Source organism: Eriocheir sinensis, chromosome 41 (assembly GCF_024679095.1).
Source record: "Eriocheir sinensis breed Jianghai 21 chromosome 41, ASM2467909v1, whole genome shotgun sequence".
Lineage (NCBI taxonomy): Eukaryota > Metazoa > Arthropoda > Malacostraca > Decapoda > Varunidae > Eriocheir > Eriocheir sinensis.
Window position 1 is genome coordinate 10,036,154 of NC_066549.1, and position 20,393 is coordinate 10,056,546.

The window sequence follows — 20,393 nt, forward strand, 5'->3', positions numbered from 1 at the left end:
ATTTCAACTCTAGTTGATATTGAGTTGATGGAAGTGACGGTCGAGCTTGTTTTTGAAGGAGTCAATCATGTTACACTGGACCACTGACGGTGGGAGCTTATTCCATTCTCGCACTACAACGTTAGTGAAGAAAAATTTGGTGCAGTCTGAATTTACTTGTCTACATTTGAGTTTTACGCCATTGTTCTTCGTACGCAAAGTGTCATCGATCATAAACAATGTTGATGTCTACATTCGTGAAACCATTTAGTATTTTAAAACATTCAATCAGTTTTCCTCGGAGGCGACGTTTCTCAAGAGAGAACATGTTAATGGTGGAAAGCCTTTCTTCGTAAGATTTGTTGCGCAAGGAAGGGATCATTTTTGTTGCCCGACGCTGGACACCTAATTTTGCAATGTCCTTTGCATGTTGGGGAGACCAAAACTGTACCGCATATTCCAAGTGGGGTCTGACTAAACTACTGTTGAGCGGAAGTATTACTTCTTTATTCTTGAATAAAAAGTTTATTTTAATGAAGCCCAACATTCTGTTCGCTTTACTTGGTGCATCGATGCATTGATGTGAGAATTTGAGGTTTGTCGTGAGAGAGAGAGAGAGAGAGAGAGAGAGAGAGAGAGAGAGAGAGAGAGAGAGAGAGAGAGAGAGAGAGAGAGAGAGAGAGAGAGAGAGAGAGAGAGAGAGAGAGAGAGAGAGAGAGAGAGAGAGAGAGAGAGAGAGAGAGAGAGAGAGAGAGAGATTTACATAGAAAATCAGACCACACAGACCCCATGGTCCAGACTAGGTAGTCTGTCCTAAACCTAAGTGATTTCATTAATCAGATGGCTCCAAAACGTTGTATTTCAATTTTGGTTAATATTAAGCTCAAGGAACTGACAGTGGAGCTTGTTTTTTAAAGGAGTCAATCGTGTTACACTGTACCACTGAAGGTGGGAGCTTATTCCATTCTCGCACAACAACGTTGGTGAAGAAAAAATTGGTGGAGTCTGAACTTACTTGTCTGCTTTTAGGTTTTGTGCCACTATTCCTCGTTCGCAAAGTGTCATCGATCATAAACAATTTTGATTTGTCCACATACGTATAGCCATTAAGTATAATTTTAAAACATTTGATCAGTTTTCCTCGGAGGCGACGTTTCTCAAGAGAGAACATGTTTGAGAGCCTCTCGTCGTAGGGTTTGTTGCGCAAGGAATGGATCATTTTTGTTGTCCGACGTTGAACACCTAATTTAGCAATGTCCTTTGCATGGTGGGGAGACCAAAACTGTACCGCATATTCTTAGTATTACTTCTTTATTTTTTAATAAAAAAGTTTCTTCTAATGAAGCCTAGCATTATGTTTGCTTTATTTGCTGCATCGATGGATTGCCGTGAGAATTTGAGGTTTGACGCGATTTTGACACTCAGGTCCTTGACGCATTGAACGCTTTTGAGTTTGACGCCGGGCATTTCATAATCGAACTACTTATTTCTTGTTCCAACTTGAAGGACCTGGCTACATGAAAGGGCATCTCCAATCTCTCAGACCAAGCTAAAATTTTATGCAAATCCTCTTGGAGGCTTTGTCTACCTTCGTCAGTGTCGTCCGCAAATTTACTATTGAGATTATTGATTCCAACATCCACATCGTTGATGTAAATAATGAAGAGCACTGGGCCAAGAATCGAGCTCTAAGGGACCTCACTAGTGACTGGCGCCCACTCTGAATTAAATCCGTCGATCACCACTCTATGTTGTCTTTTGCTCAACCAATTCGCGATCCATTGGTGTACTTGACCGTCAATACCTAGTTGCTTTAATTTATTAAGTAATTTATGGTGTGGAACTTTATCAAACGCTTTCTGGAAATCAAGGTAGACTACGTTCAGTGTTTGGTTACGTCATAAACTGAAGAGGTCGTTATAAAAGGTCAATAGGTTTGATAGGCAGGATCTTTTGTTACGGAAGCCATGTTGTGAATCCTTAATCAATGAGTGGCTTTCAAGGTAACTCACAATTTTGACTCTAATTATGCTCTCGAGTAGCTTATCTACAACTGAAGTTAGAGTAATGGGCCTGTAATTACCCGGTATATTTTTGTCTCCTTTATTAAAAATCGGTGTTACGTTAGCTTTTTTCTAATCCGAAGTGACGATGCCTTGTCGCAAGGACATATTGAACACGGTTTTGAGAGAGGAGAGTATTTCGCTATTTGTTTCTTTATTAAGCAGTACAGGACATACTTTGTCAGGTCCGGGACTTTTATTTGTTTTAAGGGATTGGAGAGCTTTTAGCTTCATCGGAAGTTATTACAAAGTTTGGCAATGCATGAACGAGATTTAGGTTAGTACTGTTGTCGTTTCTGGTGTTGGTGGTAGTGGTGGGTAGAGTGCTAGTCTTAAATACCGAGGAAAAGTAATTGTTTAACAAGTTCGCAACGTGTTGGCTATCAGTCAGTAGTTCACCGTCACTGTTTGTTAGAGGTCCAGTTCCACTTCTGATCGCTTTCCCGTTGTTTATATAACTGAAGAAGGATTTCGGATTATTTTTACAGTTGGCTGCAATGTTTTCTTCATATCTACGCTTTGCCTAACATACTAATCTTTTTACTCGCCGCCTGGCTTCATAATAAAGTCTAATATTTTCGGGCGTGTTTTACTCTTTCTTTAGCCTTTAAGATAATTTTCTCTCCTTAACCGAATGTTTAATTTCGCTATTGAACCAAGGTGGACTTTTATTAGTGTTACTTCGCTTCTCGCACAATGAGAGAAATGTGTTTTGCTGAGTGAGTAAATGATTTTTAAAGTTTAGCCAGACTTCCCCTACGTTGACATCATCTGGTAGTTGTATTTTTGTTAGTTTTTTGTCGGATTTCTACAAAATTTGGTCTTGAAATTGGGCACCTTTACTTAATTTTCTGTCATTGTTGTTTGAGCTCTAATGTCGAAGCGCACTAATTTATGATCGCAAGAACTGAGATGTCCTACCGTAACATTACTGACTAGGTTATTTTGGGTCGCTATAACAAGATCTAGTATGTTATTTTGTCTAGTTCCTTTAGTAACCATTTGGCTTAAGTAGTTATTATAAAAAAATTTGATCATTCTTTGTGACTCGCCTTCTGTACCCGACAGTGTCGCCCAGTCAATATGAGAGAGAGAGAGAGAGAGAGAGAGAGAGAGAGAGAGAGAGAGAGAGAGAGAGAGAGAGAGAGAGAGAGAGAGAGAGAGAGAGAGAGAGAGAGAGAGAGAGAGAGAGAGAGAGAGAGAGAGAGAGAGAGAGAGAGAGAGAGAGAGAGAGAGAGAGAGAGAGAGAGAGAGAGAGAGAGAGAGAGATAGCATGTGTAATACAATATGCAATGGGTTCGTATTTCATCAAATTGCAACGCGATTATGAGGAAAATACTCTAAGAGGATGGGGAAAAACTGCACATGGAGAAATGTAAAAGGAACTAGATATAAATATTTTAATACGAGTTATGCACTACTGTATCAATGAAGAAAGCGGAGCAATGAAAGATCGCTTAGCAGGCACATCTTGCACCCCACTGCCCAAGTCATGCGCCGTCATCATAATTAGTAACCTTAAAGTAAAGTTCTGAATACTTTCCCAGCCTCCAACTGAAATTATAGTGCTTCCTCTTTTTCAAGCTCAAACTTTTCGTAAGTTACACAGAAACGTAATTGTTTGTGAGGAGAAAAAATGAAGAACACCTCAAAATATAATTCATACTCGCTGGCATGAGGAGCAAAGCATTATTCCGAAAACAAGAGAAATAAATGGGCGTTACTTTAAGTTGAAAAGTTTTAAGCGTCAAAGTTTTCAATCATCCACGCGTTTGTTCCCGAATTGCAACTCTCTCGGAGATAAAGAATTGAGTGAACGCACCGCCGACAGAATTTCAGCCTCACCTAAGTGAAGCTCAAATTACCATGGTGTCCATTACTCACCTGTCCAGGCTGATGACCACTAGGTTGAGGATAGAGGCGGTGGAGAGCCACACGTCGATGGCCTGCCACATGGAGCACCACGCCGCCATGAACACCCACGACTCGAACACGGTGTAGGCCATGCTAAAGGGCAGCACGCTCACCCCCAGCAGGAGGTCAGACACTGCTAGGGACACGATGAAGAGGTTGGTGACGGTGCGCAGCTTGCTGGAGAGGAACACGGCCAGGATGACTAGGGTGTTCCCGGCGAGCACCAGCGCGTTGATCACCACCAGGATGATGATCGAGGCCAGCTTGTGGTTGGTCCAGGTGAAGTGGCTGAGGTGCTCCGAGCAGTTCCCTGATTGGCTACCGTTAGCAGCCTCCATGGTGAGGTAGGGAGGTAGTGTGCCCGAGGAGGTGGAGGGCGAGGGCGAGGACGTCAGGATAAGGTCCAGACTAAAGTCGGATGGAGGCACTGTGACCTCCAAGGTGACCTCCGACCCTGACATCATGATGAAGCTGACGTCTCACCGTAGAGGTCACGTGGAGGCTGGAGGTGCGGAGGGAGACGTCATTGTTCTCTCTCTTTGTCTCTCTTTATCAGTCTATCTATCTGACTTATCTTCCCATCCGACTATTCGTCTATCTATTTCGCTGGATTAAAGCTGTCCCCCTCCCTCTCGCCCTCCCCCCACCCCCGGGTCCATCTCCTGGGGTCAGGCTTATGCTAAACGGCTTCACGTGTTCCTGGCCTTTCACGAGAGTTTGGCTTCCGTTGAATTCGTAGAGTCGAGTGTTCGGGCCTTGGCTAAATCGTTCTTGCGTTTAGTACGATAGAGCTCTTCCTTCTCAGTTTCCAGTTTGCAGGTAGAAGGTTTGCACTTTGTAAAGCTGTATTTTTCAAACGCACTCAAGATCAAGGGTTAAAAACTTACTCATGAATTCCCTTTTGCTATTTTTTTTTCTATTTTTTGTTCTTGTTTTTACATCACTAAAAACACGCAGCTCTCCCGTACTTCACTGTGACCAAGAGAACCGTTTGTCTATCATCCTTAGCATTGCGCCGCACCTCGCTCGCTCGCCCGCCGCCGTTACACACATCCTCCCTGATCCTCCCGCCTGGACGTCCCTCACTGTTCCTCCCCCTCCTCCTCCTCCTTCCTCGCTGGTGTGCGTCGGTGTGAGAGCTGGACCCGGGGAACCGTGGCGGGCGTGGGTACGGCTGGCTTACACATCTGGGAGAGGGAGAGAACGGGAACAAGTGTTAATTACGGGAAGAGGGAAGCCAATAAATTCCTGGCTGCACCTACTTGATAGTAATTATTCACCCGTGTAGCTGTCAGGGAGGGATATATGTGGCGTTTCTTGTTGCTGTTGTTGTTGCTGTTATTAATGGTGGTGGTGGTGGTGGTGGAAATTTTTGTGTTATTGCTATGCTGGTGGTGTTCGCGCTTGTTTTGCACATCATAAACCTGATAATAAAACTACACACACACACACACACACACACACACACACACACACACACACACACACACACACACACACACACGCACACAGAACGAAAGGAAATAAACAAATTACAGTGACAAAATACTAATATGGCATATGTTAAGGTTGTTGTAGGTATTGTTGTTGTTGTTGTTATTGTTGTTGTTGATCATGTTACTACTACTACTACTACTACTACTACTACTACTACTACCACTACTTACTATCACTCCCACTGCTATATATCTTTGCCTCTACTAACAACGTTGGAAGTGTGCGGTCGCTGATTCACCACCTTTGGTCTAATTATCGCCGAACCAAGGAGGAACCTCGGTAGGGAGACCCACGCTTTTGACCTTCGATTAGTTGATCAGTTTCAGCCTCATCCCGGGAAGCCGATACTACACGCCTTTTCTGACAGACTACCGCGTCGATACCCTCATATCTACCAACTCCATCTATCCCCTGAGTCTGCTGCTGCTTCTCATTTCCATCCCTTCTATTCCCCTCGGTACCTTCTCCTCTTCTTCCTCCTGCTCTTCATCGTCTTCTTCCTCCTCCTCCTCCTCCTCTTCCTACTTCTCCTTCTCCGTCGTGTCTGTGCCTAACGTTAACTACTTGGCCGGTTTTAGAGGGAGGAAATAGCATGATCAATCAACCTAAAGCGAGTTAGTGTTCAAACGAGCATAGAGAACGGATGACAGGATGAGTGGGTCCTCTGGGGGCTAGGAGAGGCACTGATCCAGAGGCCAGAGTAGGTAATGTTACCGTACGGCCTCGGCCAAGCAGAGAACCCCGCGGTCATTCCCTCCCTCTTGTCCATGATGGTAATGCGATGAAATGAGGGGGCAGGCCCTTGGGAGATGTCAGCGACGGTGATCTGGAATATAATGATGATAGCAGGGATGGCGGTTATAATGCTATTGATTAACAAAATAGTAGTAAAACTTATAACAAAGGAACAGGTCATGTCCCAAGGTATACTGCAACCTCATTACTCCCCCCGACACAAAGGATTTCCTAAAATAGATCAAAAGGCACGAGGGTCCATTTTGAGGTTTCCCTAACGAGGCTGTTTTCAGTGATTGCGATACCAAGTCCGGGAGGGAGGGAAGGAGGGGGAGCGCCTGGGCTGGTGTTGGAAGGCAACACGGGGCGGGGCCCGAGAGCCAGCAAAGGAAACTGGGGGAAATACCAGCAAGTTTTGAACAGTAACAATGCACTACATTAGTATTCAAGGAGAGGTTAGATATGACTTAACTGGTTTATTTTTTTTAATGGTACCTTGGTTGCTAATCTTTTCTTAAAAGTGGTTGCTTGTTAACGGCATAATCTAATGTGTCATTTCCTTTGGCTTCTTGCCAGGGTTGTTTGATTTAAATCACTGATTTAAATCAAGATTTAAATCAAATGATTTAAAAAAAATAATTGATTTAAATCAAGATGTATATTATTTGATTTTTTTAATGTCATTGATTTAAATCTTGATCTTATTGCTCAGCAACAACATAGAATGGAGAAATAAACAGAGAAAACACTCTCTAACTTTGATAGCAATATTCTTCCTGTCCACTTAACAATTTTTACCTCCGCCAACGAAATTGGAAGGAGGTTATATTTTCGGTCCGGTCAGTATGTTTATTCATTTATCTATTTGTTTGTTCATTAACAGTCTCCTGTGCACAATTTTGCGGATATCTCAACCAATTTTTCAGGGAAGCTTCGTGTCCATCCAGAACAGAACCCATTAAATTTTTTATGTCAATGGTCAAAGGTCAAGGCCCCAACCACAGGACTCTCCTCTTAGAAACTGCGTCAGTAGACGGAAGGGAAGCCGCTACAGGTGGAGGAGGAGGAGGAGGAGGAGGGGGAGGAGGAGGAGGGGGAGGAGGAGGAGGGGGAGGAGGAGCAGGAGGAGGAGGAGGAGGGGGAGGGGGAGGGGGAGGAGGAGGAGGCGGAGGAGGAGGAGGACGTTGAAGGAAAGATGGAGAGAAGGAGGTGGTGGTGGAGGTGGAGGAGGTGGTGGGGAGAAGGAGGAGGAGGAGGAGGGAAGAAGGAGGAGGAGGAGCAGGAGGAGGAGGAGGAGGAGGAGGAGGATGATATTGAAGGGAAGGTGGAGAAGATGGCTGTGGTGGTGGCGGAGGAGGTGGTGGGAGGTGGGGAGGAGGAAGAGGGGAGGAGGAGGGACTGGGGAGGTGGCGAGGGTGGAGGAGAGAGGAGAGGGAGAGCAGGGTGAGGCGGATGAGGGGGAAGAAGAGGAGGGAAGGGGGGAGGAACGGATGGGAGAGGGCGAGGGCAGGAGCGGGGAGGAACTCCTGCGAGTGGAACACCTGATACACTTTGTCGTCAGGAGTCCTTCCCTCAAAATTTCAATGTCCCGTGTCAGCGCATGAATGGCATCCTCGAGTTGTCTGATGTTCCTTTCATCCTTCTTTGCCTTCATGCAAAACCGACATGAATCGATCGCCCCTTTACTCGTTTTAAAATACTAGGGTGCTTGCCGGCATCCGCAGTCGACACAGCGTTTTAAGGAGGGCATTTTGCCTTTGTCTATTCCCTGAGATTAGTGACAAAACAAAGGGTCTCTAGGGAATTTCGTCCAGCGCGGCTGGGTAGACGCCGCGTTGGGAATTTCCGGACGAAACAAAGAAAGAAAATCAGCCTGAAAACAAGGACCTCCTAGTACACTTCCTGGAAAATGATATGTAAATTATGTGTAGTAAAGTTAAGAAGGAGATTAGTACAGTTAGGAAGGAGTTGTATGTGCACCACAGTGTTGTGAGGAGGTGTAGGGGAGGTGTAGGGTGTGGGCAGAGGGGAAGAGCAAGTGTGCAAGGGAGAATATGTTTAAGTAAAGTGAATATAACACTTAGCACTTAGCAGAGCAGTGTTGGGCAGTAGAGGTCAGCGAAGCAGCAAAGCAGCAGCAGCAATAGGAGAGCCTCAGGATATGCTGGAGAGCACAAGGAAAGCACACTGCCGAGAACAGCGAGCGTAGTTGACACGTGTACCCCCGAGGCTAGGTCGCGGTCAACTATTGTGTATCTTTGTGAAACTGCATCAGTTTTCAAGGAATGCGTCTACGTTCAGAAAGGATTGTGCTCGCGGGTGTATGTTCAGAGGAAGGCTTTGTTTTGCGACACACACACACACACACACACACACACACACACACACACACACACACACACACACACACACACACACACACACACACACACACACACACACACACACTTGTATGGTAATCTGCATAATTAAGGACATGCTTCTCTTCCGCCAAGTTGTCTGTCTTTGAATTAAAAAACAGACCTGTTTTCATCGTCCTCTTTCCACCAGCACAGGTGACGCTGAGTTAGATCGCCGAACATATATTAATTTCGTCATTTGATGAACTTCCTGAATAACATGACAGAAATAACTTCTAGCTCCTCTTGGCTTTTATATATTTCAACCAGTTAGGAATCTGTCACTCACTGTGCTCTCTGGAAACTTGCCCCTTTACCTTCTCTTATTTTTGGGTTCCTATAAGAGGATCTGGATGGTCCCCAGCTGCGGAATAATCTAGCTAGAGGTTAAGCCATACTTTGATTTACATACTTTTATTTCGTCGTCATGAAGGAAACGTGGAATGTCTATTGAAGGAGCGAGTCGCCAAGGGACTGGGCATGGTGATAGGAGGGGAAGCGCCAAAACTCTTCCCAGATGTTAGCTCAAAGCTCAGCGGATTTGATGCTGTGGGACGTGTGTGGGAAGGACGGCGGCGGGGGGCGGGGTGAAAGGACTCGTCACATATTCATAGGATTTTCCTGTGCCGCTCAGGTGATGGCCGACGCACTACAGCCTGCCTGTCAACCAGAGTTATACAGTTTGTCGTCCCGTGCTGAACGTTGATCACTCTCACGGTTCAGTGCGGTAGCTGAAGCGTCTGTCCTTCTTCCGCCTCGACAGACACAATAAGGACGTGATGGGCAGCGAAGGTCTCTCTCCAAACACCGTCGATGAGCGTTGCTGGATGGCAGTCTTATGGAACTTGCTCTTGTGTCCTGACTTACAGTGGACGTTCATTGGTTCATTTTGATTAAATTTGTCAGTGTGCTTGAAAAAAATATATATATATAATTGCTGAATATACAGGAGCAATGATTAATAAATCTTATGGATATTTTTTTCCGCCGCTTTTACATGTGTTATTTGAAATGTCTTTCATGTAAAAAAATATAAAAATCATATAAATATTTGTGTTTAACACAGGACCAATTTGTATGCAAAGAGAAAGTATAGAGGACATCGACGCAGTATTTATTCTGGAAGTATTAAAGGTGTGTGTGAGCTGACGCCTCGCCACCCGCCACCTCAACGCCACCTCGCCGCCAGCTGAGGCGTTTGTGGCGGGCTAGGGCTCGGGACTTGTCTGGAAGGGCTTCTCTTTATGGCCCGAGTAGCTTGCACACTGATGAAAGGGCATTACGAGTCATTATCTAAAAGAGTGCACGGACACAAATATTTCGCAACTGCATGTAGAAAAAAATAATCTCACTTAATCCATCGACGTTTACAGGTGTGACTTTTATGTGCTTTCGTGTGCTTATACTGAGATACGTATGTGTTTTTGTTGGTCCATTTTCATATGTTACACGAGTCCAGACTTTAATGCTTAAAAAGAGCTTAGAAAGATTCTGAGCTCTCTCTCTCTCTCTCTCTCTCTCTCACACACACACACACACACACACACACACACACACACACACACACACACACACACACACTACTGCTACTACTACTACTACTACAACTACACCTACTACTACTACTACTACTACTACTACTACTACCACCACTACTACCACTACTACTACTGGCTTTTACTATTTCCGTTTCTACCACTACTACTACTACTAGTACTACTACTACTACTACTATTACTACGATTACTACTACTACTACTACTACTACTTCACTATAGTTTCCACTACTTCCGCCCGTTGCCCAGCCTCGACCTGTTGCTCAAGGCTGTATGGCCAACAGATCTGTCCAGTGGGCCAATCAACCACTAATAGCCTTGTTTCCGTGCCCTGAATGCAGCAGGTACGAAGCAGCCAGGCATCCGTCCGCTCTTCGAGAATGCGGGATTGCAGAGCGCCTTGGTAGAAGGGGTAGGATGAAGGCACGGGAGGGGGGAAGAAGTGCGGTGCTGGCCAGGACATAAGGAGAAGGAGGAGGAGGAGGAGTGAAGGGAAGAGAGGGCCAATCAGCAGAAGAGGAAGGAGTGGACGAACAGAAAGAGGAAAGCACACAAGGAAAGAGGGAGAAGAAATGAGGGAAAGAAGAAAGGAGTGAAGAAAAGTGTGGAATGGAAGCTGGGGGGAATGGAGGAGAAAGAAAATATAGCTACGTTTCAAAATAAATACATTAGGTAGAAGAGGAGGAGGAGGAGGAGGGGGAACACAAAGAAAGAACAAACAACAGCAGACCTGATGGTCCTTACGAGGCTGTTTGTGACAAGCAACACTAACTATCTAATCAAAGGTGGAAGATGAAGGACAGCAAAGGCGAAGGCTCCTCCCCCACCCCCCACCCCATCCCTCCAGCCAAAACTGGCAGGAAACGAAAAAGAACCATGCAGCATGGAAAAACTGCATGGAAATTATGCAGGAAAAAGGAAAGAACTACTATTTCTGCTACCACTAATCAAGGATAAAAACGGACAAGGACACCAGCATTTGAAAGAATTTAACGTTATTACGACAATGAGTAATATCTTAGTTGCTGGTTGGATTAAAAATACTTGTCTAATCTATTCTTGAGGGCCGTAACAGTTGTACTATCAACGACATCACAGGGTAGAGAATTCCAAACATTAACGACTCGATTGAAGAGGAAGTGTTTGGCTTCGTGCGACGAGAATCCTTTACCACTTATCTTGAAATTGTTATTTCTTCTTGTTCTATTTGATTTATCAATTGTAATCTTCCGCATTAATATCACTGAATCCTTTAAACATTTTAAACAGTTCTATTAGATCGCCTCGCATTCTTTGTTTTGATAGGCTGAATAAAGTTATTTATTTAAGTTTTTGTTCATAAGATAAATTTCTCAACTTGGGAATCATTTTTGTTATCCTCCGTTGAACCCGTTCTAACTTTTCTACGTCTTTTCTGTAATAGGGAGACCAAAACTGTACACAGTACTCTAGATGGTGTCGAACCAGCGAATTATACAGTTTTAACATTACTTTTTCCAATTTATTATTAAAGACTCGTCCGATGGAAACAACCAATTGGTTTGCGGTTTTCACTACCCCTGAACATTGCTGACTGGGCTTTAAATCGCTTGATATAGTGATTCCAAGATGCTTTTCCTTACTTACTGCGGAAAGTTGTTGGCCATTCATTATATACTGAACGCGATTGTTATTGTTTCCGATGTGTAACACTTTACATTTGTCAACGTTAAATTTCATTTGCCATTGGTTGGCCCAACGTGCAAGTCAATCTATATCTGATTGTAATGCTTCTTCGTCGAGTGTCGTAGTTAACTTACTAGCGATTTTTGTGTCATCAGCAAATTTTGATATTTTGCAAGTGAGCCCATCATCGATATCATTAACATAAATTAAGAAGAGCATGGGACCAAGCCCTGATCTTTGAGGTACGCCGCTTCTGACATCGAACCAGTTAGATGAAACACCGTTTAGAACTACTCTCTGTTTCTGCTCAGAGAGTCAGTCCACAAGCCAGTTGTGAATGTTACCTGCGATACCGTGCGCCAAGAGTTTACTGAGCAATCGTTTGTGGGGGTCGTTATGTCCAACTATGCGAGTCTCAAACTCATCCTCCATGGTGTCTGTCAGCACCTGGAACCTATTGAAGGTAGTGGGGGTCAGTAAATGTTTTGTTGCCTGCTTCGGTTTGGCTCCATTCCTTATACAGGTTGGAACCCGTCATCATGTGAAGCAGGAAGAGAAGCGTTATGATGGGTAGGCTGGGCGTTAGACTGTGAGGCAGACTGGGAGTTAAACTGTGAGGCAGGTAACGCGTCCTCCCGTGAAGCAGGAGGGTCGTTTGGAGGGGGCACAGTCACTGCCACATTGTTTGTAACCAATTCCTGAAGGGCTTCAAACTTCTTTTCAAGATCATGGTGTTTGTTTCTCCATTCGGTCGCAGCCTACTTAAGTCTTTATCTCTGAATACAGAGCCGACAAGTTCTACTCAGCTAGAAGTACTGAGCCGTAAAACGTCCGGAACAGACGTCACACTTACTGAGTCTCGAAGGCATTGTTAGAAATTTAAGCAGGTTCACAATTTGGGCAAATATAAAAAAGCGCTCTCGAAAAACTTAAAACTTAGTGTGTCCATATATTGAATTGGATAAAGAATGTGCATTGAAATTAGATACTGCTGTGTTAGATTGTTAGATGTGGTTTACAAACAGGGTGGTGCATGAGTGGAATAGGCTTAGCAGTCACGTGGTGAGTGCTAATACAATTGTCACATTAAAAAATAGACTAGATAAATTCATGGACAGCGATATTAGGTGGGGTTAGATACACGGGAGCTTAGGATCAAAGGAGCTGCCTCGTACAGGCCTACCGGCCTCTTGTAGACTCCTGCGTTCTTATGTTCTTATGTTCTTATGTTCTCCAACACTGGGAGTTCGCTCTCACAGGGTCTTGAAAACGCCTCAAAGACCAATCGCTTGTCCTGAGCCTCGGTCACGAGAGAGACTTTCACTACCCGGCGCTTTTCAGTTATTGTCCTCGTAGTTTTGTCCCATAGAAAGGGGCCGGTGTAGTCACCCAGAGCAAAGCTGGCAAGGGAGGAGAGGAACCAGCAATTCGTTCCCACTTTCCGAATCGTCTAACACAACTCCGCGACCCTTGCGAGGCCTGGCCAGTGGCACGTGTCAACATGTATTCTCCACCAACTCAAGAGAGTATCAGACGCCCTTCCAGAGTGACCAAAAAGCTGAAATATTCTTTGAGTATAAGAAAACTCCTCAGAAATTCCACCTAGAAGCCAGGAGGTACAACCTACCTCAAAAGGCCCACGGAAGATATCTCTTTCAGGAGAAAAGAACAAAAACCAACTGTTATGCAGAATAGGAATGGGAGTACCATCGTTAGAGGGGAGCGACGGGGAGCTCACACCGACAACTGGTTCCCAGGAAGGCTTTTTAGTGTAGAGGTCGCCACACTCCTCTCCACCGCAGGCCTAAATAACTAGGGCACGGTCCAGCTAAATAGGACCCTGGAACTCCAGCCATTGTCTCATAAAGAGATCCTCTGCCTGCAGGCCAATCCACCACTGCTGCTGCCCAGAGGCATCACCGTGACCCTGGCACGGGAGACAGATCAGGTATAACACCTTGTCCTAGAGTGACCTGAGACTATACAAGGCAGGGGCGTCTAGTTCCCTGAGGTGAAAACACTTCACCCGAGGAGGAGGAGGCGGCGGAGGAGGAGGAGGAGGAGGAGGAGAAACGTGTGCTTGGTGTCATGAATACTGACGGTTTTCTTGCTCGTTTCTCCACCATTACGCTACTTTTTCTTTTTTGTCCATTTTAAGTCTCTCTCTCTCTCTCTCGCACACTTATTCACACACACACACACACACACACACACACACACACACACACACACACACACACACACACACACACACACACACACTGTTAGACATATATATATATATATATATATATATATATATATATATATATATATATAGAGAGAGAGAGAGAGAGAGAGAGAGAGAGAGAGAGAGAGAGAGAGAGAGAGAGAGAGAGAGAGAGAGAGAGAGAGAGAGAGAGAGAGAGAGAGAGAGAGAGAGAGAGAGAGAGAGAGAGAGAGAGAGAGAGAGAGAGAGAATTTTGACAAGTGTCGACGGACTGGGAATGGAAAGTATGAGATTAGGTATTGAGAAAGAGAGAGAGAGAGGAGAGAGAGAGAGAGAGAGAGAGAGAGAGAGAGAGAGAGAGAGAGAGAGAGAGAGAGAGAGAGAGAGAGAGAGAGAGAGAGAGAGAGAGAGAGAGAGAGAGAGAGAGAGAGAGAGAGAGAGAGAGAGAGAGAGAGAGAGAGAGAGAGAGAGAGAGAGAGAGAGAGAGAGAGAGAGAGAGAGAGAGAGAGAGAGAGAGAGAGAGAGAGAGAGAGAGAGAGAGAGAGAGAGAGAGAGAGAGAGAGAGAGAGAGAGAGAGAGAGAGAGAGAGAGAGAGAGAGAGAGAGAGAGAGAGAGAGAGAGAGAGAGAGAGAGAGAGAGAGAGAGAGAGAGAGAGAGAGAGAGAGAGAGAGAGAGAGAGAGAGAGAGAGAGAGAGAGAGAGAGAGAGAGAGAGAGAGAGAGAGAGAGAGAGAGAGAGAGAGAGAGAGAGAGAGAGAGAGAGAGAGAGAGAGAGAGAGAGAGAGAGAGAGAGAGAGAGAGAGAGAGAGAGAGAGAGAGAGAGAGAGAGAGAGAGAGAGAGAGAGAGAGAGAGAGAGAGAGAGAGAGAGAGAGAGAGAGAGAGAGAGAGAGAGAGAGGTGATTGAAACTTAAAACAAGGCAACATAGACAATCCACTTTGACAGAAAAGGAAACAGCAACTCGAACATTCTCCAAATTTCCAAACGATCTGCTAATTACACCTCGTTTGCAAAGCCTTACTCGCGCGGTCCTTGCATGCATCTGCGGCGTAGGTAAGAGAGTGAGTGGACCGCGGAAATTAATACATTGCTGGTCCCTGGTCCTGTGATGTGTATTCGGTCGGGCCTCCGCCTCCCACTTTCGCTGATTGAGCTAACCTTCTGTTTCTATGTTGCTCGTACTTTTTTTTTTTCTCAGTTGTCATTCGTTTTTTGTTGCTTGCTTGGTTGCTTGTGTGTATGCGTGTCTGTGTTTCTTTCTCGCTCTCCTGTGTGTGTGTGTGTGTGTGTGTGTGTGTGTGTGTGTGTTAGCTGCATAAGTCTTTTTCTTCGTCTCACTTTGTTATTGTAGCTTCTTCCCTTTCTCTCTCCCTTCTCTCTCTCGCTCTTTGTTTACTCTCTAGTTTTATTTGTATTATTTAGTGTGAGTTTTTATTTCTTATTTTCCTGAATCACTTTATGAACCCGAGAACACACACACACACGCACACACACACACACACACACACACACACAGAGGAGGAGAATGTCAATAGACGTTAAGAAATAGGTGGAATCTGTAATTACAAACGTTCCCAAGCCGAGATAAGTGGCCTGATGGGTGGGGAGGGGGGGGGCTGTTGTTGGGGGCAGGGGCAAGGCTTGTATCACGAAAGCGTCAAACCAGCCTCAGGTCATCGCCCCCGTCAAATGTTAGTCCTTCCGCCAAATTAGTTAACATCAAAATTTACGACTGTACTGTGTGTGTGTGTGTGTGTGTGGATGTGTGTGGGTGTGGGTGTGTGTCGGAGGGGGAGTGGGGGGGTCAGAGGCTATAGAATGTCCGCACTCCTGCCTCGTGTTTCCGCCCATATCATAAAGGGAATGTTTACTCTCGTATGTGTGTGTGTGTGTGTGTGTGTTTGCCTGCGTGCATGAGTGCTCGCACCCTTTACCCTTATGTTCCTTTCTGTTTGTATGTCTCCAGTCGCCTGTTTGTTTGAGTCTCTATTTACGAGTCTGTCTCATGGCGTGCGTTCCCGTGCGCCTATTTGTTCATCTGACAGCGTGCACGAATGCGGCAAAGTATGTACAGAGATTAAGCTTGTTCCCAAAAGTATAAGTATGCTAATTATGTGAACGGAGTATAACTTTTCCCCTTTTTTATTGTTTGCTGCAGAAAATGACCTCTTAATATTCAGTGTCTTAAAAAATGTGTTTCTACGTTTTTTTTTTTTTTTACAGCAGAGGAGACAGTGCAAGGGGGTAAAAAAAACAATAATGAAAAAAAAAGCCCGCTACTTACTGCTCCTGAGGTTAAGTGTTGAGGTTGACGTCGCTATATGAACTAAGAAAGAAAAAGTTACATAGGTATTCAAGAGAGTGAGAGATAGAGAAGTGACAGCGAGAGGGAGAGGGAGAGAAGAGAAAGACGGGAAGACGGGAGTGCGTTAGGGAGATCAGGTGTCGGCGTGCCGCGCGGGTGTCGGAGCGGGTGGCAGTGCATGTTTAAGGTCGGCATGAATAACAGAGCAGCACACGTAGCCTTCCTAGAGTGCACGGAGAGGAGGGAAAGGGGAAGGAGTGAGGGGAGGGGAAAGAGGAGGAAAAGGAGGAGGAGGAGGAGGAGGAGGAGGAGGAGGAGGAAGAGGAGGAGGAGGAGGAGGCTGTACCCGTATTGCAAGGGTTCATCATTCATCACCACCCGCGCTGCTTCATTCACCTGTATATTTTTTTTTAGATTTTTTTCTACTTTCATCTTCCACGGGAGTCGTTTCAACACTGCGTTACTACAGTGAATGCTTTGTTTGTTTGTTTCTTTCGCGCTTGGTAGTCTCTGTGTCTCGCGATTTCTTAAGGCTTTTCAAATACATGTCACTTGACTGAATAACTTTGTCACCATTTCTATTCATCATATATTTCTTTCGTTTCGTTCCCACTTTGTTCCGTGTTTGCTGGTCCATATGGTTAATTTCACCTATTGTTCGAGACCGGCAGTAGTCGTTGTATCCGTGGCACGCTCGATTAGTATCATAAAGGTTCATTCTCCCATTTCGCTCCGTTCATTGATTTCTTGTTTGTCATGTCGGCAGATTGCTTCCCCCTCCGGGTCCTGAATGAGTGAAACGCAATTATTGGGTTGTTTACCTTGTGTGTGTGTGTGTGTGTGTGTGTGTGTGTGAGAGAGAGAGAGAGAGAGAGAGAGAGAGAGAGAGAGAGAGAGAGAGAGAGAGAGAGAGAGAGAGAGAGAGAGAGAGAGAGAGAGAGAGAGAGAGAGGAGAGAGAGAGAGAGAGAGAGAGAGAGAGAGAGAGAGAGAGAGAGAGAGAGAGAGAGAGAGAGAGAGAGAGAGAGAGAGAGAGAGAGAGCGCTTCCTGCTAAAGGAATATACAAGACATTGAGAGTAAAAAAGAAAAAAAAACTGTTTTACTAAGTGTCGTATGCAGCTATCTTTAGAGGTGGAGGTCAAAGAAAAAACACTCCACTCAGCAACATAAAAAATGCTATTGACGGTTCAAAGGAAGGAACATGTTTCAACCTTAAGAAAACATGAGCTTGGTGTCTCAAAGCTGCGGGAAAGAGACTCGGGTAGATACTGTCACTGTCCGCCGGGTACTATGAAGGCAATGAAAAAATGAATACATGAACAGTTTCTTGTGAGGGGATTATGGTAGGGTAGTGGGAGGTGAAGGACGTCGTGCCACAGAGGGGAGGTGATAGATTCATTGGCAGGGCCATAAGGGAAATTCATAATTCATTGAAGTTGGAAGAGAGTTTTCTATGAGGTATGTGTATGTTACGAAAGGTGGAGTTACTGGAAGACACGTGACTCTAAGATTATCGTTCTCATCTCTGTGCTTGACCTTCACACGTGACACTTGCAGCATTGGTGACAGTCTTGGGCGAGGCAGCAAGAGGCTTAAAGGATTTTGTGCCTTATTATAGAGATGGTTACTTCCTGTACAAATCTCTCGTAAACTCAATGATAAATTTTATTACAATAACGATACCCTGTAAACGACCATGTTTAAAGACGTAGTTATTACGTAGGATTAATGATGATTTGGTGTTCGAGTTACACTGAAGCTGAAGTCAAGGTTTTTCGTGTCCGTCGTTCATGAAAGGTTGACTTGAAGGGAGCCGAAGAGCTGAGCTGGATGTTATTGTTTCTCTGAGAAGGGCGACGGCGTGACTGGCAAAGTTTTAGGGTCATATTGTGAAACATTTCGGCGCCGAAGCACACATATTTGACAAGGCTTTCGTAGGAGGTTTGAACATTGCCATGGGTGCTTTTATGGCACTGATGGTAGTTTGATCCTTCATCTGTACCATGAACTTAATAAAAAGAAACTCATTAGGACCCGACTTTTTGGGGGAGGGGGCTTGGGATTTTAATTTTTTTACGTCTGCGCCTATAGCGCCGGTAGGATTGCTTGAGGGGCCTGAATGGTGCTCGGCCCCAGCCCGTCATGGCGCAGGCAAGTGTTTATAGTGGCGCCATCTTCTCTTGGTGTTGATGTGAGAGGCGGAAGCGTCTGAGAACATCAACCTTTACCTCTCAAACATGTTTATGTACCTAATATTTATATGTAGGTGTCGTGTTCTTGAAACCATACGGGACATGAACTATTGAGATATTTAAGGCCTGAGAGAAGAAGTTACCGTTTTCTTTTTAATAAATGCTCAAAGGAAAGGAATAGTAACCTTCAGGGAACATTTTATAACCCTGCGGTAATCACACTAAATGCAAAAAAATAAATAACCTTACAGTGTCAAGAATCAAGAAGGACGTCCTGGAATTAGATTTGTCAACGGTTAGCCACGGACGACCTGGCATGCACGGGGAGGGAAAGGCAAGGATTTTTTTTTCTTCGAAGTCTAATTTTTCGACGCTAAATTAGGAAAGCTTAAAAATTACACATATTTTCTTAAAGCAAAAAGCGGATATCCGATTGAGAAAGCGAGAAGCAAAGATAGATAGAATGTGAAATAACCCTAAAGTCAGTTACAGCTCCATCTAATTCTTGGTACTTTCCTTTAATGAAAATTAGGCAGAGAGAATAAAAGGTCTGATAATCAAGTCTTTCATAATAACGGGGTTTGAAGACCAGTTTGATTCAACCGATCATTTCAAAGTTAAATCACTATGGTCCCTTTCTTTGTCTTTGGGGCAGAAGAAACGCAATAGGCAACCAAGGAAACATTTTAAAAATCTTATTAGTTCAGATATTCTCTGTGAACAACCCTCCATACCAGTGCGGCCCACCCCTCAAGTGGCCGGAGCCGTCATAGGGAAGGAGTATAAAGTCCCTGGAAACAGAAGTACTGGCAGAGATCCTTCCCCATCTGTTAGGCTTAGGGGGCCCGAGAGACAATAGAGGGTGGGGAGTGGGGCAGAAAACAGGAATGAGGATACGGTCGACTGAACTGAACCAAGAGGAGAATTTTTAAACGCTGAGCGACAAAGAAAGTGTTGTGAGGGAAATGGGAAGGATCGTAGACCACTGATATTGTTTGCTTAGGATGACGAGTTTGACCGTTGCTATGTGTGTATGTGTCTCTCATTTTTTTTTCTCGCTCTCGCTCTTTTTCTCTCTCTCTGCCATATAAACACACCCTGTCACCCGAAGTCTTTCACTCGACCTTCTCTTTTCAGTCTGGGTATTCAAGAGATCTCCTTTTATGTACCTTGCATCAACCTCTCTTTCTCCTTCCCTCTCTCACGTCTTTGTATCCCTCATATTTTTTTTCTTCTCTTCTCTCTTCGTGCTCTTCTTTTCTCCGCGTCTCTCTCCACCTCTCTTTCCACTTTCCTTTTTATTCTATTCCCCCATTTTTTTTTTCTCATTCTCGTTTCCGTTACTTCTATTTCTGTGCGGTGATGATCTTTCCCCTTTTTTGTGTTGCGTATTTATCATCTTTGTCCTCCATTGCTCCCCTTCTTCTTTTCCTTCTTTCGCAGCTCTTCGTTCTTTACATCTTTTTCATCCTTTTCCTCTTGTATATCGTTCCTTCCATCCTTTCGAGAATATTTTCTGACACTGAGTTTCGAGATTTCTTCCCTCGCCCGCCTCTTGCATTCCTCTTTCTTCTTTCCATTCACCGTTCTCCAAGTTCCATTTTTCAGTTTTATGTTTTTTGTTAAAGAATTTTTTTTTCCTTCTTTCATTCTCTCTCAAGTTTTCGAGTTTTGGTTTAGACAGATTTGGTCTCTTCTAATTGCATCTATCGTTTTTTCTTCTTACAAGCACATCATTTTTTTTTCGACTCCTAAATCACGTCTCCTCTTATCTTTTCATTCGCCTCCTTTCCCCGGTCTCTTTCAGCTCTCGTCAAAAACCCTTACCTGTGATGTCTGATTGTCACTCACCTTAGTTTTACTCTCTTTGTCCGTCACTTTGT

At 44.6% G+C, this 20,393-nt stretch overlaps 1 protein-coding gene across 3 annotated transcripts in view; it reads right to left on the reverse strand.

Annotated features, from left to right (window-relative positions):
- The window catches only part of LOC127009629 (probable G-protein coupled receptor No9), a 219,498-nt gene that overhangs the window by 65,565 nt on the left and 133,540 nt on the right, over positions 1-20,393 (reverse strand). For all 3 annotated transcript variants that reach the window (XM_050882864.1, XM_050882863.1, XM_050882866.1), the window contains exon 4: positions 3,927-5,143. In XM_050882864.1, the coding sequence (XP_050738821.1) occupies positions 3,927-4,420 (494 nt within the window). In that variant the 5' untranslated portion in view covers positions 4,421-5,143. The remainder of the gene's footprint in view (positions 1-3,926; positions 5,144-20,393) is intronic.